This window comes from Schistocerca gregaria, chromosome 4 (genome assembly GCF_023897955.1).
Source record: "Schistocerca gregaria isolate iqSchGreg1 chromosome 4, iqSchGreg1.2, whole genome shotgun sequence".
Lineage (NCBI taxonomy): Eukaryota > Metazoa > Arthropoda > Insecta > Orthoptera > Acrididae > Schistocerca > Schistocerca gregaria.
The window spans coordinates 769255384-769281563 of record NC_064923.1 but is presented as its reverse complement, the minus strand read 5'-3'; the positions used below and the strand labels follow the sequence as shown (position 1 = coordinate 769281563).

Genomic DNA, 26180 nt, shown 5'->3' with positions numbered 1-26180 from the left:
ATTCCAGTCACTCATGACTATTAAATTTTCATCTCCATTCACTACCTGAATAATTTCTTTTATCTCATCATAAATTTCATCAATTTCTTCATCATCTGCAGAGCTAGTTGGCATATAAACTTGTACTACTGTAATAGTCATGGGCTTCGTGTCTATCTTGGCCACAATAATGCGTTCACCATTCTGTTTGTAGTAGCTTACCCGCACTCCTATTTTTTTATTCATTATTAAACCTACTCCTGCATTACCCCTATTTGATTTTGTATTTACAACCCTGTATTCACTGGACCAAAAATCTTGTTTCTCCTGCCATCGAACTTCACTAATTCCCACTATATCTAACTTTAACCTATCCATTTCCCTCATTAAATTTTCTAACCTACCTGCCCGATTAAGGGATATGACATTCCACAGTTTTCTTTCTCCTGATGACGACGTCCGCTTGAATAGTCCCCACCCGGAGATCCGAATGGGGGACTATTTTACCTCCAGAATATTTTACCCAAGAGGACGCCATCATCATTTAACCATACAATAAAGCTGCATGCCCTCGGGAAAAGTTACGGCTGTAGTTTCCCCTTGCTTTCAGCCGTTCACAGTACCAGCACAGCAAGGACGTTTTGGTTAGTATTACAAGGCCAGATCGGTCAATCATCCAGACTGTTGCCCCCTTTAACTACTGAAAAGGCTGCTGCCCCTCTTCAGGAAGCACACATTTGTCTGGCCTCTCAACAAATACCCCTCCGTTGTGGCTGCCCTACGGTACGGCCATCTGTATCACTGTGGCACGCAAGCCTGCCCACCAACGGCAAGTTCCATGGTTCATAAAAAAACTTCATTTCGAGAAAAACGCATTTCAAGTTTTGACTACATATAAATGCAATATTATGCAATGTACGTTAAATCTTCTATTCCAGGTCCATAAACTAGACCCTATTCCTCATAGAGGGCGTTCTGCTTGATCTGGGCCATCCTGCACTGCTCAAGAGCTGCTCGTATGGCCAGTGACAAGCAGTTTTCGGCGGCTTGAATCCGGTGGTTGTCCAAATGCTTGGCAAACTGCATCGAATTGAGTCCCAGGATGACGTCCACCGTTGTCATGGTCTTCAGAAGTGCTGAATACCCTTAGTTGAAGCTGCTCACTGCCAGGAAAGTCGCAATCTCCAAAGTCTTCACACCAGAATGCAAATGCTAGGGGGCTAGCTTCCAAACACACGCATTTTAACTTTCATTTGAATTTTGTGTGTTTCCTCGCAAACACTGATACAATAACTCTTCCTCTGAAAGAAAAAAACTGCTGCATGAAAGAGGCTGATTTCAGGCAGGTGCATTTTTTTTTTTTTTCAACCGCGAATAACAAGCATTTCCATTCCGTATTTGGAAAAATCGTTTCAAGTGTAGATTCTGAACACTTTTATGGATCCAAAAACGCAAATTAAAAAAAAAATCAATTTTTTTAACCAAAAGATAGTAAACCTCCGCTTAACAGCATCTGTACACACCTGTGTAATACATTATTTCCCAGTAGATGTCATGACATACAGCCCTGTCAGTATAGGAGGCGGTGAGTATTGTGTTCTCAGTAGGGAAGCAATAACAGCAGACTGGGTCGGGCAGGAGAGCTCACTGACTTTAAAAGTCGATTTTGTCAAAGGTAAACACACTGAATGCATGATCACAGCCTTTGGATGTATATTTCTTCTGGCAGTATAAAATGAATGCCAGAAGGATAACAGACTCCATAAGGACACTCTGCACTAACTTCGCCACTAAATTGTTGTTGTGGTCTTCAGTCCTGAGACTGGTCTGATGCAGCTCTCCATGATACTCTATCCTGCGCAAAGCTTCTTCATCTCCCAGTACTTATTGCAACCTACATCCTTCTGAATCTGCTTAGTGTATTCATCTCTTGGTCTCCCTCTACGATTTTTACCCTCCACGCTGCCCTCCAATGCTAAATTTGTGATCCCTTGATGCCTCAAAACATATCCTACCAACCGGTCCCTTCTTTTTGTGAAGTTGTGCCACAAACTCCTCTTCTCCCCAATTCTATTCAATACCTCCTCATTAGTTATGTGATCTACCCATCTAATCTTCAGCATTCTTCTGTAGCACCACATTTCGAAAGCTTCTATTCTCTTCTTGTCCAGACTAGTTATTGTCCATGTTTCACTTCCATACAAGGCTACACTCCATACAAATACTTTCAGAAATGACTTCCTGACACTTAAATCTATACTCAATGTTAACAAATTTCTCTTCTTCAGAAACGCCTTTCTTGCCATTGCCAGTCTACATTTTATATCCTCTCTACTTCGATCGTCATCAGTTATTTTGCTCCACAAATAGCAAAACTCCTTTACTACTTTGTCTCATTTCCTAATCTAATTCCCTCAGCATCATCCGATTTAATTTGACTGCATTCCATTATCCTCATTTTGCTTTTGTTGATGTTCATCTTATATTCTCCTTTCAAGACACTGCCCATTCCATTCAACTGTTCTTCCAAGTCCTTTGCTGTCTCTGACAGAATTACAATGTCATCGGCAAACCTCAAAGTTTTTATTTCTTCTCCATGAATTTTAATACCTACTCTGAATTTTTCTTTTGTTTACTTTACTGCTTGTTCAACATACAGATTGAATAACATCGGGGAGAGGCTACAACCCTGTTTCACTCTCTTCCCAACCACTGCTTCCCTTTCATGCCCCTTGACTCTTATAACTGCCATCTGGTTTCTGTACAAATTGTAAGTAGCCTTACGCTCCCTGTATTTTACCCCTGCCACCTTCAGAATTTGAAAGAGAGTATTCCAGTTAACATTGTCAAAAGCTTTCTCTAAGTCTACAAATGCTAGAAACGTAGGTTAGGCTTTTCTTAATCTTTCCTCTAAGATAAGTTGTAAGGTTAGTATTGCCTCACATGTTTCAACATTTCTAGGGTATCCAAACTGATCTTCCCCGAGGTTGGTTTCTACCAGTTTTTCCATTCGTCTGTAAAGAATTTGCGTTAGTATTTTGCAGCTGTGACTTATTAAACTGATAGTTCGGTAATTTTTGCATCTGTCAACACCTGCTTTCTTTGGGATTGGAATTATTATATTCTTCTTGAAGTCTGAGGGTGTTTCACCTGTCTCATACATCTTGCTCACCAGCTGGTAGAGTTTTGTCAGCACTGGCTCTCCCAAGGCCTTCAGTAGTTTTAATGGAATGTTGTCTACTCCCGGGGCCTTGTTTCAACTCAGGTCTTTCAGTGCCCGGTCAAACTCTTCACGCAGTATCTTATCTCCCATTTCATCTTCATCTACATCCTCTTCCATTTCCATAATATTGTCCTCAAGCACATCGCCCTTGTATAAACCTTCTATATACTCCTTCCACCTTTCTGCCTTCCCTTCTTTGCTTAGAACTGGGTTTCCATCTGAGCTCTTGATATTCATACAAGTGGTTCTCTTCTCTCCGAAGGTCTCTTTAATTTTCCTGTAGGCAGTATCTATCTTACCCGTAGTGAGATAAGCCTCTACATCCTTACATTTGTCCTCTAGCCATCCCTGCTTAGCCATTTTGCACTTCCTGTCGATCTCATTTTTGTGGCGTTTGTATTCCTTTTTGCCTGCTTCGTTTACTGCATTTTTATAATTTCTCCTTTCATGAATTAAATTCAATATTTCTTCTGTTACCCAAGGATTTCTATTAGCCCTCGTCTTTTTACCTACTTGATCGTCTGCTACCTTCACTACTTCATCCCTCACTAAATTAGGAAATAAAAGTTTTATAATGAAAATGCATAGGTTGATACATTGGGGCAGACAGCTGGTTATGAACATAACCAGCTATCTGCCCCAGAGTATCAACCTATGCTTCAATATTACTGGCAAACAACTGGGTGCAGTACTCCCACATATGTTGGTGACTTTAAGAATGTGATTTAAGTGGCATTTGATTTTGTAGCTGAAGAAAATAATTCTGAGGATTGTCCAGGTATTGCTTTCACCAAATGCGCGTATAGTGATTTTGTAAATTCTTTCATGCATTTTGCTGAGGGGCCCATGTACATTTTAAAGCGCAATAGTGGGCAAACTAAGAGTAACACGATCAAATGCTTTCACCATTCTAATCACAGTGGTATATAATGGTTGTAATTACAACTGGCACACGGAATTCTTCTTTGAGCCAAGAGATTTCTCTTGTAAGTGCATACAAGGAAGGGCAGCACAATTGGCCACATGTATGTCTGACTAAAGAGACAGTATCACAGATGTGCTGGAAAACTTCAATGGGTATATGCTTGAATATAGATTTAGACCACTTTCGGAAAGCTGCTTACAAAGTTTCAAGAACAAATATTTAAGTGACACATATAGTAATATATACTCTCATAGGGACAGCAAGGACAGTTAGATTGACTCTTCGGTTTCTCCTGGCATATTTGTTGCTCGAACTGTACACGGGTGTAGCACTGGTTCATTGTGTGAGTAGGCATTCTGGCAATCAGACGTCTTGTTATCACCTGATGTTCTGACAAACTCACCTCCTGGGGCACACAGCAGACTTGTGTACCCTTGCTCCACATCTCCTGTGGGCTGCTCCATAGGTAACCTGTGCCCGAGTGTGGTGTTGGCAGCCGAAGAGATGCCTGCTTTGGTGACTGTGGCTATGCACGCCCAGTGTGGCATCCCGCTGCAGCAGCGTCGATGTAGGCACTCTGTCCACCTACTCATTGTTTCTGCTGAGTCTCTTTCCTTAATTAGACACACTGCTGGTGTCCAAGTCTTGCTGAGAAAGACTGATCCTGGTCCATATTTCAATGGATTCTCTAATAATGCAGACCTTTGTGCTAAAACCTTGGTTCCATCACATGTGTATCAGACAATGTTCTGTGACAGTTGACCTGGATTAAATTAGCTGGGTGTAACATTGGTGTTCTTGGCAGCTATTCTCAAAGGTGTGTACTGTTTGTCCAACATATGTCATACTGCATTGGGACAGAATCTGGCATACCCCAGCCACCTGTAAACCTATGTTATCTTTAATGCTGCTCAGTAAGGCTGTGATTTGTTGGATGGGTAGAAAATCGTTTTAACTTGTTGCTTTCTGAAGCAGCACTCAATTTTTCTCCAACAGCACACCCGTGTACAGTATAAAAGCTGTGGTTACCACTTTCTCTGCGACTTCGTACTTCTCCCTAGTGGTGTGGTGCAGGGTACGCCATATCTGTCTTTCCAAGTAACTGTTTCTCTAGAATAGCAATATGTGGTTTTCCACTTTTGGGAGATACACTCTGCTCTCCGAGATGGTGTGCGTCCAGCAATTTCACCACTTGTGCAGCAGTATGAGCTGAAAAATATCATATTCTTTTTTTTTTCCAATCATTGTACTGGTGAAAAGATGCAAATCAGTGAGATGAAAAAAAGGGGAATAAAAGAAATCCAATCTCTCTCTCTCTCTCTCTCTCTCTCTCTCTCTCTCTCTCTCTCTCTCTCTTCTTCCCCATCTCTGTCCATCTGCTCCTCACCCCCTTCTCTTCTGTTGTTACACTCACCCCAACAGGAGGCTAGTGGTTCTTAACCCCACAGTATTTCTTTCCCCATTGTATCTGTTATATGTACCAAATTTGGTTGAACTTGTTCCAGGGGTTTACAGTGAACTTTTTTACCTGTGGTTTTACCTGCATACACACACACACAAAATATAGTTTGCATACATATTTCACTTGTATCTCCAGTGAATTTCGCCCTAGTTTCATTTTCACACAGCTCAATGTGTATGTTGTTGTCTCTCCTGAACTATGTGCTGTACAATGATATAGTTTTACAGGTACATCCAGTGTTATATGTGGCTACTGTCTGCAAAATATCTTGTGAGTAGTGTTCAGGGTCTACATGCGCACAAGAAAAAAATTCCTAGGTTTCCCGGTTAAAAATACACTTTTTCCTAAGCAAATATACATTATACCTTAGGTGAAAATACATTTTTTTCTGTGTTAAGTTACAATGTACTTTCCCCTTAGTGCTGTAAAACGTACCAGCATAGAAGTTGCCAGCACTTCAGAAAACAAAACACAGCAAAAAAATTTAAAAAAAATACTCATTTTGGGAAGATTTTTGATGTATGGCAACATGTGCATTGCATATTTTCCTATTATGAAAGTAAACATATGAATTCTACCAAATACTGCATGGTATCTTCCAAAGCACTGAAATCAAGATTGCAATGCACTATTGTTAGCTAATCATAGCTCATGGCACATGGTGTTGCCAGCCTGTAACAGCAGATTCAGAGCATGTAGGACATGATATAGTCAGCCAATAACAGCATTAAAGTAGTGCAAATGCACAATTAGGAAAAGTTAAGAATTTAACTTAACATACATATGATGTAGCTACAAGGAAAGCTAAGATCACACATATAACACTGATCATCAATTCCCCCTCCCCCACCTGAGGATACGGTTAGGCAGGATCATAAGAGCACAACTCAGACGTCATCTACATCCACATCTGCATCTACGTAATTACTCTGCTATTCACAATAAAGGGCCTGGCATAGGGTTCAATAAGCCACCTTCAAGCTGTATCTCTACCATTCCACTTTCGAACACCGGGAAAAACGAGCACTTAAATTTTTCTGTGCGAGCCCTGACTTCTCTTATTTTATTGTGATGATCATGTCTCAGCGATTGAAATTTCATGGGAAGATCCCGACGCAACAAAAAATGCCTTTGTTTTAATGATTGCCACTCCAATTCACATATCATGCTTGTGGCACTATCTCTCCATTTTGCGATAATACAAAATAAGCTGCCCTTTGAATTTTTTTGATGTCACCTGTCAGTCCCACCTGATGCAGATCCCAGAGCGCACAGCAGTACTCCAGAATAGGGCAGACAAGTGTGCTGTAAGTAGTCTCTTTAGTAAGCCTGTTGCACCTTTTAAGCATTCTGCCAATGAATCACAGTCTTTGGTTTGCTCTACCCACAACATTATCTATGTGATCATTCCAATTTAGGTTACTTGTAATTGTAATCCCTAAGTATTTAGTTGAATTTGCAGCCTTCAGGTATGTGTGACTTGTCGCATAATCGAAATTTAGTGGATTTCTTTTATTACTCATATGAAGAACTTCACACTTTTCTTTGTTCAGGGTCAATTGCCACTTTTTGCACCATACATATATCATATATAAATCATTTGTGGTAAATGACAGCATCATCTGCAAACAATCTAAGAGGGCTAATCAGATTGTCTCCTATGTCGTGAATATAGATCAGGAACAATAGAGGGGCCTATAACACTTCCTTGGGGAACGACGGATATTACTTCTGTTTTACTCATTGACTTTCCATATATTACTATGAAATGTGACCTTTCTGACAGGAAATTATGATCCAGTCATACAACTGAAGTGATATTACATAGGCACGCAGTTTGGCTAGAAGACTCTTGCGAGGAACGGTGTTGAAAGCCTTTTGGAAATCTAAAACTATGCAATCAAGTTGACATCCCCTGTCGGTAGCACTCATTACTTCAAGAGTATAAAGAGATAGTTGGTTTCACAAGAACAATATTTCCTGAATCCGTGCTGACTGTGTCAATAATCTTCGAGGTAATTAATAATGTTCAAACACAGTATATGTTCTGAAACCCTCCTGCAAATCAACGTTAGTGATATGGACCTGTAATTCAGTGTTTTGCTCCTATTTCCCTTTTTGAGTATTGGTGTGACTTAAGCAATTTTTTCCAGTCTTTAGGTGTGGATCTTTGTGAGCGAGCATTTGTATATAATTGCAAAATATTGAGCTATTGCATCAGCATATTCGGAAAGGAACCTGACTGGTATAGAATCTGGACCAGAAGACTTGCCTTTATTAAATGATTTACGCTGGTTTGCTACACCGAGGATATGTACTTCTACGTTTCTCGTGTTGGCAGAAGATCTTCATTGGAATTCAGGAGTATTTAATTTGTCTTCTTTGGTGAAGGAGTTTCTATAAGGCACTACTTGTTAGGGAATTCGGTCTCATATAATTAAGAAGCTGAGTCATGAAATTTTTTTTCTCTTTAATAATGTAATTACTTTCGTTTTTGTGAATCAAAAGGCTGCAAAGCTTTCTGCAGACTACCTGACTGGAAGCTCTACAGCACCACATGCTTGCCTCTGGCAACAGGATGACTGGGAACAGGCTGTAACTATGCAGTGTTCACAACAGTAACTCTTGTTTAACATAAAACAAAATCCTTAATCATTTGCAAATAAACACCAGTTACATTATCAGATACCATCTTCAAATATTCACAAAACTCAACATACGACTAAATATTCAAATGTTATGTTCTGTTACATAAATGTATACAAAAATATATCAGTAGCAGTGCCTCTCCTCAGAAATCTTCAATCATTCGATGCTGCTCCTGACTCCTCAGTTTTTGGAAAATAGTCACCTGTTTTGAAAATTTCAGGTGGCTGGTATGGTGGGGAGCTGGCTGCCCTTGACAGTGGATCAGACTTTTTCTGAAAGAAAAAAAATATGTATTGGTGCGTGTGAAAGATTTATTCGTCTTGAAGGGAAGCCATAACTGCATAACGGTACTTGGATCTACATAGTAGAACAAATTCACAGTTGTGAAATTTATACATAAAAAGCAGCAAAACTCTCACTTTTCTTTAAATTATCATTACATCAAAAATATGATTTTAGATAAAAATAAGAGCATTAATTAATTTTACAGTGACCACATGTGAGAAATGAGTTTCAGAAACCGTGCTACTGAGTTAAAGATGTCTGTAATACAACCCTCATTCAATGTGTGTGTTGGACTCTCGTAAAGCACTATTAAAATAATTAAACATTTGGTTAGTTTATTGCTGGCAGTAAGGCTCACTGGTTTCATTTCCTACTTTCTTGCATCATTTCTCAGTTGCGAAGTAGTAAATATCCAGCATTTATGACTAGAGGGAGCATAAAACATAAAAGGAATGAGGAACACAATTTGAATTGTTGAAATAAATTTTATATTGACAGCAAGGAGACAGATAAAGTGTGTTTACAAAATCAAATATCAGTTGCACTGAAGCACAAGCAGAAGTGCATGCTGTATTATTAAATGCATTTGACAAAATCAAATCAACACAGAAAATTAACAATCTGGTCAAATGAAGCAGAATGAACACCAAGCAAAATGTTTCCCTGGCACAACCTGTCTCGTGTAATCGTGAAATAAGAGCCAAGATGTTAGAAAGCATAATTTTGATATTTCATATTTGCTGAAATTATTGTGGCAATATGCAGCAGCAAGAGGGAGGGAAAAACTCAAATCACAGGCAGTGAGAATAAGTCATCTGTTATTGCCTTGTGTGGAATCAGAAATCCTCCACTGTTTGCATACTGGAATAGAAGGGAGAACCGATAGAGGTACTCAAGATACCCTTCGCCGCTCACTGTCAGGTGGCTTGCGAAGTATGGATGTAACTTGCTAACTGAATGGGACTGGGCAATGTAAGCGGAAGATGACTTCGCCTTGCCCCTACATGAGTTCAGTGCCTGCTAAAAACAAGATACTGAAGAAAAAGGATCTATTTTACAGTGCCAAACTGAGTATGGGGAGAAAGCTACTGAGCAGCAGGTTCCAAGATTTAGTTCCTTTTTTTCTGCTAAAACATTACTGGTCCAGCACAACCCTCTCACAAATGCTTCATCATTGCAGCCATCTTTTCAATTATGTCTGACACTTGCACAAAATTAAAGTCTTGACAACTATGGCACAAACAGTACAAAATAAGGTAAATATGTAGGAAACTGATTGGGCTCCATCCACCTACTTGCACCAATTGAGAGCACACAAAATCACTCTTAAAGTATAATAGGATGAGAAATTGATTAGTTAGTTTCGTGTTAAATGGACAAATGATAAATTGGAATGAGTCATTTTACATGATCACATTGCAAATTAATTTCTAAATATGGTTACATGCTGAACAATTATAAGTTTGGCTTTTTGTATTAAATATACAGGGGTAAGTTAGAAATTCCTACTCGCCACCTATTACACATTACAATAATAGAAATTCTCTTTCGGAATAGAAGGAGTTGTCAAAGAGAAACTTTTTCAGCTTGTTTTCATATTTTACTTTGCTGTCTCAGATATTTTATATCACTGAACATGCTGTCAAAATTTTTTGTTGCAGCACTGTGCAACCCTTTTTGTGCTGAAGAATGAATGTCAATTTTCCTTCTGGTATTGTAATTATGTACACCACTGTTTTCTTTGAACTGTAGCGGATTATTTGCAACAAACGTCTTGAGGAAATAACTATATGTCTACAAGTTGACATATGTCCATTTACAATGCCAGGACATGTACTGATGGAGGCAAAAAAGTGAAAATAAGCTTATATACTAGAATAAAATATCAAGCAGCATAGTGTTTTCCAGTTCTCTGCAAGACATCTAAAAGATGATCATGGGTGAGCAACACATATTACTCTTAAAGTATATTTTCGAGCCAGGAAGACGTTCTTTATTAAAGATGAGGTACTGCATAATATTATTCCACACAACACTAATGGATGAAAGTAGACCACCATTTACTGATTTGTATTTCTCTAAGATAGTTACTTAATTTTAATAATAACACCTACAAAATGTTGGTCTTGATGTGGAAGTTCACATTCAGTTTAAAAAATCACAAACAATGAACCAGTGGTAAACAGTGACATTAAAAAGGCACACAATCCGAATATATTTTACCAAACACAAAAGAGAGATGTTTCCTTCCTTAATTACAAAGTCAAAGTGTTCAGTAAATGTACTTGCAAACAACTTTCAGTAGCTTGTACCTCTTTCTGAATGCTGCCACTGTCTACCATTACAGATTTTTTCCAATATCAGTTCAGCTACAGCATTCCTTGTCAGGGACTGAACACACATCACAATATATCTTGTAACTCAAAATTATGCTGCTTTAGTTGGCAACGAATAACTTCTGTTACATTCCCTAACACCAAACTCCACTCCGAATCTAGACTTAATCTCAAGTCTGTATAAACAAAGTACCACTGACCAACATGCGATGAGTCACGTAGTGAAAACATGTCTGCTGCAGTACAGCAATATGAGCAACATATGCCTTGCAGGCAATCGTTTGATAGTTATAACAAACAATCATACTTACAACCAACAACTTGCAGTTGACATCTTTAGAGCTAGTAAACACACAAATCTTATTACAGGTATCCAATGTATACAAGGTTATCATGCAAGATGGACAGTTCTAATTTTTCAAATGTGATTCAAGATACAGAAATATGAGTTTTTACAAGTGAGTTTTTAAAATTGGGCAAACATGTTACTGAGATATTGAGACAACATTGGCCTTATTAAGTGGAAAGATGTCTAACTGATGGCATTAAGATTGCTCTTGAAAAAAGTACTGCAATAATGTAACCACTGTTAACATTTCCAGTACAACACTTGCTTAATGAAGTGGGAAATGTAAAAATTCAGGCTGGCAGTCAGTACACTTTCCAAAACTGTTATGATGATTTTTTTAAATGATAACAGATGATGTGTACTGGTATGTATGTTGATCCATTTAAAACAACCACAGTTCCTTTAATATTTTGATAGGTAATAGAAATTTGAATGTTAACTACATAGCAAAATGACTGCCTGTTTGTTTACAACCATCTTTTTCAAAATACTTACCATTGGACATTGAACAGTTAGTGAAATCTTAGGAGGTACGCATAATTTGGGACACATTTTTAAAGCTTATCTGTAACATGAGAATTTCCTTTCCTAATGGACACATTATTTCAAAATCATTACATTCTCCTTCTCCAAGAACTTTCATTTTTTAGGTCATGTACACAATCTACAGGCAATCGAAGGTATCACATTAATAAACAGTTGTCTTTGAATAATTTTGGAGTGACATGGAGTCCAATGACTGTCAATCTTTCAATTAATTTAATTAAATTTTATTTTACCTTCTTTTCTTCATTTCTGAATGGACTGTAAAAGAACCAGTTTCTTATATTTTCTGCAGTAATTTCATTTTTTCAGATTTTTTACATTATCTACTTTTACTTAATGCTGCTTCTTCAGGGGATTATCACCAGTCATCTTAAATTCAGTTATTAAAGGATGCCCACATAGTACTAGGGGCAGAACGCTTGCTGAAATCGAAAACAAATAGCACTGAAATCTAAATTCAGATTGGGATTTACACTGGCAGTATCTCATGAATTTATTACATATTCCAAATTTGAAATAATCTGGTTGAAATTAAGCATCAAAGTTAGGAAAACTACTGACCACCTCTCACTGTGGCAGAGCACTCCAGAGAAAATTCGGAGAATATTATAAGTTTGCTTGTACTGTCAATAATGTATAAAAGTGAGGACTCACTAGTCAGGTCATCTTAGGTTGGTTGATGTCATTCCCTTTATTTTCTACCCAAAATACTGAGAGATGCAATTTCTGAATTTCATCTTGGTCCCAGAAAATGCTAGAGGGAATGCAAGTTAGCTCTGGGAGAGCCTTTCATATATGAATAGGCATGATGCAACTTTGGTGTGGCAAGTGACTCAGAGATTTCTAATGACTGTTTTGCCTCAACAGTGCCCCCCCCCCCCCCCCCCCCCGATGTGGTCCCCATTTAGAAGCACATAAGAGGCACTTGTATTAACACAGTAATCATTACCCCCTCCCCTAAAACAATTCCTAATAATAATAGAAATATGCCTATACATATAATTATGGGGACAGGCACATGGCCTAAATTTCCAAATGGATCTTACTATAAAACAGATGAAAGCATTGAATGGCTTAAGATGTCAAAATGCCAATTACATCAAACAATGGAAACTCCAGGCAGGAATGGAGAAAATGCCAATAAATTTCTACAAAAGGAAACTAAACAGATAGGTAATTTACAAGACGAAGAGATGTCAGAATTTCTGAAGATACGAATGTATTGAAAACACATGTCAGGAGACGGAATGATTTGGAGGTTTATACATGAATGTTTACAGCAATGTTTGATCTGGTGGAGGAGCATGCAGCAGATGACAAATTAGAAGGGGATGAAAATGGTTTTATTAGCTACAAAAATATATTTTTGAATAAGTTTGGTGTAGAGGAGAGAAGTTTCTCTGGAATTCAGTCACTTACTGACAAGATGGCATTTAACAAAGCCACTGCAACCAGCAGAACTAACTATAATGCAGTGCAGCACTGTTTCAAAAAGTATTAAAAATCTATACTTCTTTTATCCAATTCCACAGTTTGTTGAGAATGGCTAGTGGAAGACTGCACAGTGGGCCAGCTGACAACTGATGACATCCAAAGCATGTTTGTGCTGTCTGCTAAGCATGTAACTCTGGGACGCATTCTGAATATGGAATAAAACTTGCACATTTCAATTGACATGAGGTTTGACAATGTCCTGCTGGAACAGGGAGTCCTGAATATTTTGAAGGTGGTGGTATAACTTCAATTTACATAAATTTTCTTATGGAGACATTCCTGGAATCTGCAGTAACCGCTGTTGCTAAAATAAAATCTAAGACACCATTTTGTGAAATGATGTTCCTCAACGTTCATATTTAGTAAGTGGAAGTGGTGGCATAGGGCTCCTAAGCCTCCAGAGGGTGTGCCACAGTTGTGGGTGCAGCCCAAAGCCTCTATATAGTGACAGTGTGTGGTACTTGCCAGATATAGATTGACACTCGTCTAGATATTGGACCACATATTTTTCAGGTTTCTATGGGTACAGGAACACAGAATAAATGTTGAACAATAGTTTGGTGATAACTATATTCAAGTATATATCTGAATTTACATATGCGGCTGACTGCAGGTGTGATTGTGTGTATGATGACACTGGGTACCTCTATCAGCCCTATTTGCTTTGTAAACTGATTATTGTTAACAGAAACCATCACATCAGCTAACCTGCAGATACTGCACATTCTTTCCTTGGTACACTGATGATATTATGGTCCAATGTGACAACAGTGATGAAACGATGCTCAGAATTTGTAAGCTATTTTTTTGTAGCAGGCTACACAGACCTTCTATGACCTGTCCTTCAACCATGAAAGCTGCCAATTCAGCACAGTACAGACTTTGTCACTGAGCCTGGCACTATCAGTACCTTCCGACAACAACCTGTACCAAAGAACTGTGGACTTATCAGTGTTTAGAGGACAGATTCTCTGTGCCTTTGATAATATGGTATAGAATACAGAACAAAAGTTTGCAGTGTGCGGTACCTCCACTCTTATGTTGGTAAAAACGTGTCATTTGCATTGAAGCTTATCTGTGTTAGAATAATCCCATGCTCTCCTGAACACATGTTGAAGTGAAAAACAAAATCAAATATATGAATTGCAAACTATACACTTCACAGGATGAATTACCTTTATACATGTTCATATATTGATGGGTCAGTAAATTTACATTTGATGTGAATAGAGAAAGCCTGAGGGTTATGAGTTGTTAACAGTAACACTAACAACAAATCTGTGACATAGTACGAAAGTTGGGAAGACAGAAATATCAAAAAACAGGATGTGCTGCTTATAATATATGCAAAAGAGATATACTATGAATTTGTGACAAACAGTAAACCAATAATACCAAGAGCACATAACAGACAAGGTTTAAGTGCTAGAAATCAATAAAAATGTGTATAAACCAAATAACAATAAAATATGATGAAACAGAACTAAAAAGCGAATATGTAACTCAAAGAAAGTTTTTAAAAGAATATAACTAATATGAATATAATCAAAAATAAACTAATAACAATAGAGAGAGGATAAAAAATAAACAGAAAGAATGAAATTGAAATATATGAGATAAATAAGAGGTGCCAATAAAACAGTAATTAGTCAGTGGAAAGTATAAAAATTATACACGTGTATTGGTGTACACCACAAGCAATATGATTTATGGTGGAGGGTACATAGCAATTTCTTTCTTCCTCCTCCCCCCCCCCCCCCCCCTCCCCCTATGGCACTCCATTCGAAGACAATATGTAGGAAGCACAATTGTCAGCATGTCACTGTCATCCTGTCACTATGTTTATATGCTCCCCCCACCCAGTTTTCGTGAACTGATTTCTCAATATTGCTTCCAGATGGTCATTCAAATACTCCAACAACTATTCTGAAAATACGGTTCTAGCTGACAGATTGCCTTTTCAACAATCTGATGCCAGACTGAGATTCATTGGAAGAATCCTAAGAAAATGCAATCCGAAAACAAAGGCAGTAGGTTACAGTACGCTTGTTCACCCACTGCTTGAATACTGCTCAACAGTGTGGGATCCATACCAGATAGGGTTGATAGAAGAGATAGAGAAGATCAAAAGGAGAGCAGCGCGCTTCGTTACAGGATCATTTGGTAATCGCGAAAGCGTTACGGAGACGATAGATAAACTCCAGTGGAAGACTCTGCAGGAGAGACGCTCAGTAGCTCGGTATGGGCTTTTGTTAAAGTTTCGAGAACATACCTTCACCGAAGAGTCAAGCAGTATATTGCTCCCTCCTACGTATATCTCGCGAAGAGACCATGAGGATAAAATCAGAGAGATTAGAGCCCACACAGCAGCATACCGACAATCCTTCTTTCCATGAACAATACGAGACTGGAATAGAAGGGAGAATCGATAAAGGTACTCAGGGTACCCTCCGCCACACACCGTCAGGTGGCTTGCGGAGTATGGATGTAGATGTAGATGTAGATGTCGATCTGTATTCACTCCAGTGTAAACATTTACCATTTCTGAAATGAGACTGGGTTGTCAGATTATGACATGCTTTAAAAATGTAAGTTAATCTGAATGGAAGGACTTTTGTGCAATGGAAAAAAAAAGAAGAAGAAATATTCAACAGGTAAAGAAGTTATTAACCTCCTAAATTTAACTCAAGATAAATATCCATCATGCTAACTAACTCAGAACCAGAAAAGCTAACCTGGAGAGGCCATTCAGTTTAAACAAGTGACGAAGAAAAAACATTTCGCCAAGAGAGTAAAATCTATTCAAATGTTAACACTTTTTTAAAAAAATAAATAAAAGACACATTCAGTTTTCATCTTCCAGATGTTCTGTTCCGTGTAAGTGCAGCATGAATGAACCTGATTTTCTCTGGTTTTGTTTCCGTAGTCATTATGAGAATGTGTACAGCAGGAAGAAATATGTTTCTTCACTCATACTGGAACATGTTCTCCTGCAATTGCAAACAATAATGTTCTTCATGATACACAAGGCCTTTTGTGTATTGTCTCCTAAAGTAATTTGTTGAGAATATCAGTGACATGTTTGGAGAAACATGGAAATTTTTCACAGATCGCCTGAAGGCCTTTTTGCTATTATCTGCATGTCGTGTGTCATTTATACCCACCCAGATTGCTGTGCATGTTAACACACTGCTTCCGGGATTTGGGCAAGTGAGTTGGCCCCAGACTGAATCAGCCCAATGGACTGATGACGAGGGCTAGTGTTCCAGCCAGCCTGGATGTTGTTTTTAGGTGGTTTCCCACACCCACTAGGTGAATACCTGGCTGTTTCCCAAGTCTTGCCACAGTTACATGAGTCGCAAACATTCAGATGTTCACACACTTCCACATGTTAACACTTTACACAGACAATTGGGTACACATATTCCCTTGCGGGAGGTTACAGGGTGCTGACAGGAAGGGCATCTGGTCAGTCTTTAAATTAACCACACCATTTCTGATAGTAACCTTGTCAACCCTGTGTAGAGCAGGACAAACATAAAATAAAAAGAGGAGATTCAAAATCCAGTTTTAATGTTGTTAAAAGGCTAGTAGAAAACATTTGAGGTGTCAGTCCAAAGAAAACTCTAACTTAGTGTCACAAAATATATTGATATCAAGGTGACTAACCGCCCGGATAGCCAAGCATATTGTAAGCAATCGCTACTGGGACACGGGAAGGCACACTGGCCTGCATACCATCTGCCTCACATATTATCATTGGGGGCCGCTGTGTCGGCCAGCCTGGATGAGGGTTTTAGGCAGTTTTCCACATCTGCTTGGGTGAATACTGGGCTGTTTCCTGAGTTCCACCTCAGTTACAGAAGGTGCAAACACTCTGAGAAACAATGTCAAATTTGACCATGTGATATATACTAGACACAGACAGAAGGCATACAAGAATCCTCCTCAGGGGAGGGGAGAAAGTTGGCAGTAATTTTAAACATTTCACTACTCCAGATGCATATATATGCTAACTATTTCAATGCTCCAGGTACATATATGCTACAGTAAAACCCTATTTTTACATTCCACATTTTACATTTTTCCACTGTTTACATTCACTTTTGTTGGTCCCAACAGAAGTCTTATTCCCTCAGTAGAATGCTTTCCCATCATTAACAACTCTGTCTTACAACACTTTTTGCATTTTAAGTTTTGTTTGGCGTTATCACAACCACTAGCATTGATCTTTATACAGATCTCTACAAAAAGTGCATTGTATTCATGCTCAAAGTCAGCCATGGAACAAAGTGGAAAATGCAGACTATTTGCAAAGTCAATGATTGTGTAATGTAGCGTTAGTGTGGAAAGGAAGATTTTCATTGTCAGTGTGATGGGTCACAGCCACCTGCATGATAGGTTTGCAGTGTTTGGAAGGGTGACAAAGTATGCTGAGTCACTGCCTTAATGATAATAATGTTCTGATGATAGTTACTCCAGTAGCAACCTTCCTTCTGCTCATTGTGTTCTATTAAAACAGCTTTAATTTAATTTCACAGTCATTTATACAAATAAACACGACTCTTGGAAAGGCTGTCTCCACTATGGGCTTTTACGAATTGTTGTGATTTCCATGTGAAACACACTAGTCCCTACTAGGCATGAAGTCTTAGATTCGACAACTTGATGTCAGACATAAACATTCCTCCTCAAGATGATCCATAACATGACGACAATTTCCGCCTCTTTCTTGCCCAAGGCATTCCTGAGCCAAGTGACCCACTTGTCAGCAACAAGCTGTAGGTTCATGCCTGCTGTGCTCTGTTTATGTTTTAACCATTATTATGATACAAATTTCATTTACAGTAATTTTATAATGATTGTCGATTATAAGTCTCACATTAGAACATGAATATCTTTTTAATGTGATTTCATGAAAGACATTTGCTTGTGTTTTATTCACAGCATTTGACATGATCGGAATGAAGAGGGTGGAGAATGAGTTAAAGTAGCTATAGATGACACTAAAACACACATAAAATGACAAAGGTGCTAAAAGAAAGGCACAGGGAAATTTCAGTGGCTGACCACATACTAAAAACATGGGTGAGCCAGGCACCCTGTTAACACATTAAAACCATCTCCCTAAAGTCTTGGGAAAAATATTGGATAATTTGCAAAACTTTAAAACTTGAAACACATTCATTTGAATGTTACTTGAAATAGAGGGCAGATCCGGCAGCAAAGCCGCTGCAGTCTGCTGGCCGGAAAATAAAACAGAATCCAATAAAATGTGCTACGCAGTGATTTGTACATCACAAGTGCCACACAATAGAGGGTCCTCTCGCTGGAGCAAGGAGATATGCTATGGCTGCACTGTGGACTTCATTAGATGGAGCTTATTTTCCGTCACTTCCAGCTACTTTTCCTTCCTCTGACACAAGATTCTGGATCTTAACAGTGAGGCTACAACATGCAGGGGAATAGCACACATGCCTCCTTAGCTGCTAGATCTGCCCTTTCATTCCGTGCAATACCCATGCACCATGGTATTCAACAGAAAGGCACCTCCTTCTCCAGACATCATAACTGGAGGAGGGCGTCCTAGATATTCTGAACAACTTTATCTGCTGGATACAAGCATTGTAGAGATTGAAGGGCATTCAGAGAATCAGAACTGACAAGAAATTTAGTGCTGGAAGAACATCTCACGTGCGCCAGTGCCCACAAGATCGCATGTAATTCTGCGTTGAAGAAGTAAGGTTGAGACAATTGGACCTTGAGGATACAATCTGGGAAAATAACAGAGCAACTAATGGAGTCACCCTGTTTAGACCCATCTGTAAAGACAGCTCCATTGTTGAGGTGTTCACATAAAATGTCCTTCCATGAACGCACAAAAGCCCTACAAAACTGAAGCAGACATCCCCAAGACATGTGCCTAAGGCACTTGATGATATTTAGTGCCTCAGGGTTCTAGCTTTCAGGTCTCTCAGGTGCGGTAACCACGACAGTTTGGAGTCAAAAATGAGGCCCAGAAACTTCACTAAGTGTTCAAAATGTAGACTGGTGTCCTTCATATGAAAGGTAAATTGAAAATATGATGAGAACAATTGAAATGAGCACATGCACACACTTATCTACACAAAATTGAAAACCTGTCTTTGCAGCCTATTCCTCCAACCACTGGACTGTAAGCTGCAACTGATGCGCCACTTTGCAACTCTGGAGGAGGAAAGAAAACAGCAAAATTGTCCACAAATAAGGAGCACTGTACAGGACTCCTTACCATATATGTGATGCTGTTTATGGCCATGACAAAGAGGGTAACACTTAAAACACTGCTCTAAGGAACACCATTCTCCTGCTCGAAATGATCCATCAGCATGTCACCAACTCGAGAAACACATAAAAGTTAACGAAACGTGCAAGCTTCCAGAGTCAGTGGCTCCTTCTTCTGGCAAAAGGGTTGAAGTGGAAGGAAGAGGGATGAAGGAAAAGGACTGGTGAGGTTCTGGAAATGGGGAGAATTACGGAAAAGCCACATAGAATCCTTGGTCAGCAGAGACTTAACAGGCAGGATGAGAAAAAAAGATTGGTCGTAAGGGGTTGCACAAGATAATATTTGAAAACTTGGAAACTTAAATTTGAAGATAGGGTAATAAGACAGACAGACATTAGTGACAAAACATCTTGCAAGAGTTAATAAGAGCAGAAAGCTAACTGCATAACAGATGGTAAAGGTGGGGACAGGGAAAATAGACAGATGGGAGTGAAGAAAGGAATAGATATGAAGGATAAATTCTGAAACTGAAGAAATTAACATAAATTAAGGCACGGTGGGTGGTGAGAACTAAGGACATGTTGTAATGCCAGTTCCCAACAACAGCAGACTTCTGAGAAACTGGTGTAAGATGGAAAAATCCAAATGGAATATGTTGAACGAGGTACTGAGGCAATGACCTGCAAGAGGATATTCTGTTTTGTCAGTCTCCACCCTCCGCCCATTCACTGAAACTCATAACTTGGTGATAGTCATACCAATAATGCAAAAGGCTGAACAATGGTTACATAACAGCTAGTACATGGCATGTGTCATTACACAAGTGATTTTTCCTTTGGCAGAACAGTAAAAACCCCTTTTTCTACTTTTTAGTAGACCAACCCAAGAAAGTGTAAAATGCAGCAAAGTGTAAAATACAGGAAAGTGTAGGAAACATAACAAGACATGATTTCATGCCTACTGTTCTCTGTTTACAAAGACTGCCAACTTTGGTGTTTTAACGAATGTTGTATTACAAGTTTTCTTTACTATAATTTTATAATAATTATCAATAGTAGATATCACATTAGAGAACAAATATATATTAATGTAATTTTATTTCCGTTGCCTGAGACTGCAGTCGTGTGTGTGAATGTTTGCGTATGTGTTTCTATTGTTGACGAAGGCCTTAATGGCTGAAAGCTATAATTGTAAGTGTCTTTTTGTCATGTCTATCTGCGACTCATCATCAATGCTATATGGTGAGTACCAACTTTCCTTCTCATAATATTGTTACACTCAACAGCCTGGATTTTTCCATTGTTTGACTTTTCTTTCCGTGTTTTATTTACACCATTGGACAAGGTTGGAACAAAGATGGAAACACATGTTTGTGTGTGATAATCACAACAGCAGTGGCTGAGTGCTGACACATATAAACACTCTTGTGGTTTTCCCTCTTCATTCTGATCCTGTCCAATAGTGTAAATACAATATGGAAGCAAACATCTTCCATGAAATCACATTAAAAAGATATTCATCTTCTAATGTGAGACATATTATTGATAATCATTATAAAATTACTGTAAATGAAATTTGTAACACAATAATGGTTAAAACACTAACATCTTCATAAACAGTGAACAGTGGGCATAAATCTACATCTTGTTGCTGACAAGTAGGTCACTCGGCTCAGGGACGCCCTGGGTAAGAAAAAAAGGCAGAAATTGTCACCATGCTCTGGAGCATCTTGAGGAGGAATGTTTATGTCTGGTATCGAGTTGTACCTATCCAAGACTGCACACCTAGTACATATAAGCTCATTTCATGCAGAAGTAACAATGATTTCTGAAAGCCCATTAAAAAGATGGCAGTCTTCAAAAGTGGTGTTTATTTGTTTTAAATGACTGTCAAATTAAATTAAAGCTGTTGTAATACAATGCAATAAGCAGAAGGAAGGGTGCTACTGGAGTCACTATCATTGGATCATGATCGTCATTAAGACAGTGACTCAGCATACTTTCTCACCATTCCAAACCCTGACAACCTATAATATATGTTGCCATGACCCAACAAGTGACAATGAAATCTTGCGTGCTGTGCTAACGCTACATTACATGATCAATAATTTTGCACATAGTCTGCAATATCTGCTGTGTTCCAATGCTGACTTTGAGCAGGAGTACGATGCACTTTTTGTAGAGATCTGTATAAAAATCAATGCTAAAGATCGTAATAACATCAAACAAAACTTAAAATGGGGGAAATGTTGTAAGACAGAATTGTTAATGATGGAAAAGCCTTGTATTGAAGAAATAGGACTTCTGATGGGACTGACAAAAAATGAACGTAAACAGTAGGAAAACATAAATGCGGGAATGCAGAAACAGGATTTTACTGCATATGTTTGCCAGTTACAAGACCAGTATAAATGGTGGTAGGAGGGTGATTAAGGCAAGTCTTACAGTGATGACAATCACATAGGTAAGAGCCATAGCATAGGGAAATGGGTGCATAAGGAGCAAGTCTAGTTGTGGTGGGGAAAATGCCGCACAGAATGGACCTAATTTCGTGGAATGATTTTAGGATGTCACAGCCTTTTCAAAGTAGCTGATTAATACATTCAAGACTAGTGTACTACAGAATGACAAGAGGTGTACTCCTAAGTTGTTATTTGGAGGGATCAGCAGTAGACGGATTGGATGTGATGGCCCAAGAAATCAGCTTTCGAACTCGGCTGGTGGAGTAATTACGTCCAGTGAAGGCTGAGGTGAGAGTGCTGGAGTATTGCCGTGACAAGTCTGCAGCTGAACAAATGTTTGCCTCAAATGTCAGGGCTGTATGGGAGGCTGTTTGACATGGAAAATATCACAACTGTCAACATGAAAGTACTATTGTTAGTAAGTTTAGTGTGAACAGAAGTTTGTAGTTGACCCTCAGTGAGGATTGGGTCAACATCAATGAGAGTGGCATGGGAATCGGAATAGACCCATATGAAATTTAACTGGGAGCATGTATTTAGAGACCAAGATTGTTCTGATCCAGTCATGTGGTAGGATTCCACTTCTATAGTTAACAAACCAACCAGCAAGGAAAGAGACTAGTTGTTCTTGAACAGCTTTAGTACTTAATGCGCATTTTGTCAGGATCCGGAGCCTTTCCACTCTTTGGTATTATGGCATGCTCTACTTCTGTTCTTGCAATGTATATACTAACACTGTCCCAGACACCATGATCAACACTTCCTTTGTCCCTGAAGTGACTTTCAATGTATTCCACTCACCTAGTTCCTCTTCAGCATAAGAGAAGATGTTGTAATCTTTATTTAATAGGAGCCCTCTTCCTCTGCTGTTGCTAATCCCTGCTGCTTGCCTTACTTTCTAGCACATGTGGAATGAGTCATGCATGCTTCATTCAGTTGTTCTATTTCACTATATGCCTTTGAAGATGATGTTCTTTTGCATTATATATTTCCTTCCAGATTACTTTCTGCAATTATCTGTAATTACCATGCCTCTACTTTTGAAAGATATGTGATCATTCAGTTGTAACATTTCATATGTCATCTAAGGCTTGTGTTTCTCATTCTAGTTTTCCTTGGCTCACTTCATTAACTATAGAATTGACTTGGTTACAGGTATCTGCAACATTATTTTCATATGTTTCACTAGATATACACAGTGATTTTAGTAAAAGTTATGGATAATCTTTCACTTCCTTCAGAGTTTGAAAGAACATGTTCCAGTCAAGATAAACGCTTTCTCTGTATCTACAAATGCTATAATTTTAAGTTTGGCTTTATTAAACTTGCTTTTTAAGATATGTTATAGGGTCAATATTGTGTCGCGTGTTCCTACATTTGTCCAGAACCGAAACTCCTTTTCCAAGGTAGGCTTTTATATCTTACTTTTCTTCCGTAAATAATCTATGTTAGTATTTTTCAACCATGACTTATTAAACTGATGGTTCATGCCTGTCAGTACCTACCTTTCTTGGAATTGGAATGATTGCCCTCTTCTTGACGTCTAAGGGTTTTTGCCTGCCTCATACATCTTGCATACCATATGGGATAATCATGTCATGACTGGTTCTCCCAAAGGCTTCAAAAATTGTGAGAGGATGTCCTGCTTGGACTTACGTCTTTCAATGCTCTCACCTAATTGTCTTCATCATCTTCTAATTCATCTTCATCTACCTCAGCTTCCATTTCTGTAACACTGTCTTCAAGTTTGTTTCATTTGTACTGCCCTTAGATATGTTCCACTCATCTTTCAGCCTTCCCTTCTTTGCTTCTGTAACCATATAAACTGAGAGGTTATGGTTTCTGCTTTTTACTTGCAATACGATGTGCATGTTCTTCTGAAACAGTTAAGTCCAATATTCAACATAATCATAGAATGCAGGCTTTCACAGCAAATATTTGTATTTTTTTCTTTCTTTTTTGACCAGAGCCTCATGCCCATAAAACAAACATCAGCAGTGATTCAATATAATGTTGATACAGGATGTTATTTCGTAACACCTGATGTCAGTCAGTCAAGAAGGATACATTGGGATAAAGCACTTTGTATTTGATGGTTTTGACTGTTAACTTGACTGTTGAATAAAGGGGGAGGATTCTATTCTGACAGCTGGTTATAACATGTTTTATAATTCTGTGAATCCCAGCATCACAATAAAATGGTGTGGGAAATAGGGTACTGGCAATGTGATAGCAGATTAGTGACACAGGAAAGAGATACAATTTCTACACTATTTATTAGTAAGCACATATACATCTTATGTGCAAGCATTACAAGTGTATGCATTGCAGAACAGCAATTCTCATTTACAGAGTCATAGATGTCATGCCACCACAGAGCACCCTACCTACCTCCCTTCTCCCTTCCCCCCCCCCCCCCCCCCCCCCCGCCTCTCCCATCTCCTGCCCTTCCCCCAGACCCATAGTGTGGAGGAGGTGAGGAGAGACTGTGGTGAGGTGTCATCCATCTGAAGTAATGTAGATGGCTGTGTGATGGTGGATGGTGGATGGTGGATGTGGTGGAAGACACGTTGTACTCAGCAGGGTGCGTTGTGGGGCGCAGGACATGTCCGAACTGCGATGTCAGTGGCGCGACTAACGGGTTGCCACTGGCAGCATTAGTAGATAAGGAAGTAGTATTGGTGGCATCTTTAATTGTTGCTGGCTTTGCAGTATTGTTTGAAAAGGGAGACATGTTGGTAGGATTCACTTGCATTGTTGCAACCACAGGAGGTGTGGAGCAGGCAGTTGTGTACGCCGGGGTGGTAAATTGGTTGAAAACAGGGGTCTTTACCAAACTGCTAGGTCATCAGTCCCTTTTTCTGAATAAAACGAGATGCCACAAGAGTCAGAATAAAACAAGAGAGACTGACAACACAAAACGGAGAGACAGAAAAACCACTTGAACAATGGAAGGGCAACAAACACTTAAGTGGACAAAAGGGGAGAAGAAAACCACAGAAACACAAGAAACAGGTAGAAGAGATTAAAACAACAAAACAGATTACCATGGCTGGCTGACCACGAGAATAAAAACGAGAAGCCAGCCACTCTGCAACACATTAAAAACCTCTGCCCTAACAGCATTCGGGTGGAGGACACAGAAGGCCAAAGGACATGCACTGAAACTTTTATCAAATGATAAAACTTACCATCACGAATAAAACATAAAACTAAATCAGCCAATGAGGCATAGTCATATAAAATTAGTGGCAAAGAGTCCAGCAAGCGAAGATTTCAGCGCACTACAGTCAAAGTGGGACAGTGCACCAGAATATCGGCCACTGCGAACCAGGAATCGCATCGACACTGAGGTGGATCTTCACAGGGCAGTAGGTAGCTGTGGGTCGCCCAAGTGTGGGCAATGTGGAGCAGGCAGAGAACCATAGAGTCCCTGCAAGAGGCCCGCATGGAGGACTGCCACACATTCGTAGTCTCCTTAATGGCATGCAGTTTGTTGTGCATACTGAGACTATGACATTCAGTCTCCCAAAGCCTAAAAACCTGGCAGCATCAAAACGAACGCAAGTCAGTTATTGGAAATCCGATTTCCATAAACGTTTTCTGTGTAGCCTGTTTGGCCAGCCTGTCAGCAAGTTCGTTTCCTGGGATTCCGACAAGTACTGGGGTCCATAAAAACACCACTGAACAACCGGACCGTCCCAGGGCATAGGTGGACTCCCGGATGGTCACTACCAAAGGATGACAAGGTTAGCACTGGTCAATAACTTGTTGGTTGCTCAAGAAGTCAGTACACAGAAGAAACAGCTCCCCAGGGCATGAACGGATGTGTTCAAGTGCACGAGATATAGCCACTAGCTCTGAAAACACTGCAGCCATCAGGAAAGGAATGCTGTTCAATATGTGCTCCATGGACATACACGAAGCTGATGTGACCATCAGTCATCGAAGCATCGGTGTAAACCACTTCACGGCCTTGGTACACGTCAAGAATCGAGAGGAAGCGACAGCAAAGAGCCGCGCGGTGAACTGAGTCTTTTTGGCCACATGAAAGGTCCGGGCGAAGCCGCGGCCTAGGTGTAAATGATGGAGGTGTATGCAAATGGACCTTGAGTACAGGTGGTAAAGGCAAGGACTCCAGTTCAGACAGAAGGGATCGGACGCAAACTGCAATTGTAAGCCGTGATCTGGGCCGCCGATGTCGGG

The 26180-nt window shown here is 39.4% G+C and overlaps 1 protein-coding gene across 2 annotated transcripts in view; it reads right to left on the bottom strand.

Annotated features, from left to right (window-relative positions):
* Positions 1-8039: 8039 nt before the first annotated feature.
* The window catches only part of LOC126267538 (biogenesis of lysosome-related organelles complex 1 subunit 4), a 50616-nt gene continuing 32475 nt past the window's right edge, over positions 8040-26180 (bottom strand). The window contains exons 4-5 of one of the 2 annotated variants that reach the window (XM_049972839.1): positions 23649-23851; positions 8444-8510 (exon numbers count right to left, since the gene is read on the bottom strand). In XM_049972839.1, the coding sequence (XP_049828796.1) occupies positions 23684-23851 (168 nt within the window). In that variant the 3' untranslated portion in view covers positions 8444-8510; positions 23649-23683. Of the gene's footprint in view, positions 8511-23648; positions 23852-26180 lie in introns of both variants that reach the window. The other variant, XM_049972841.1, reaches the window with a different exon arrangement.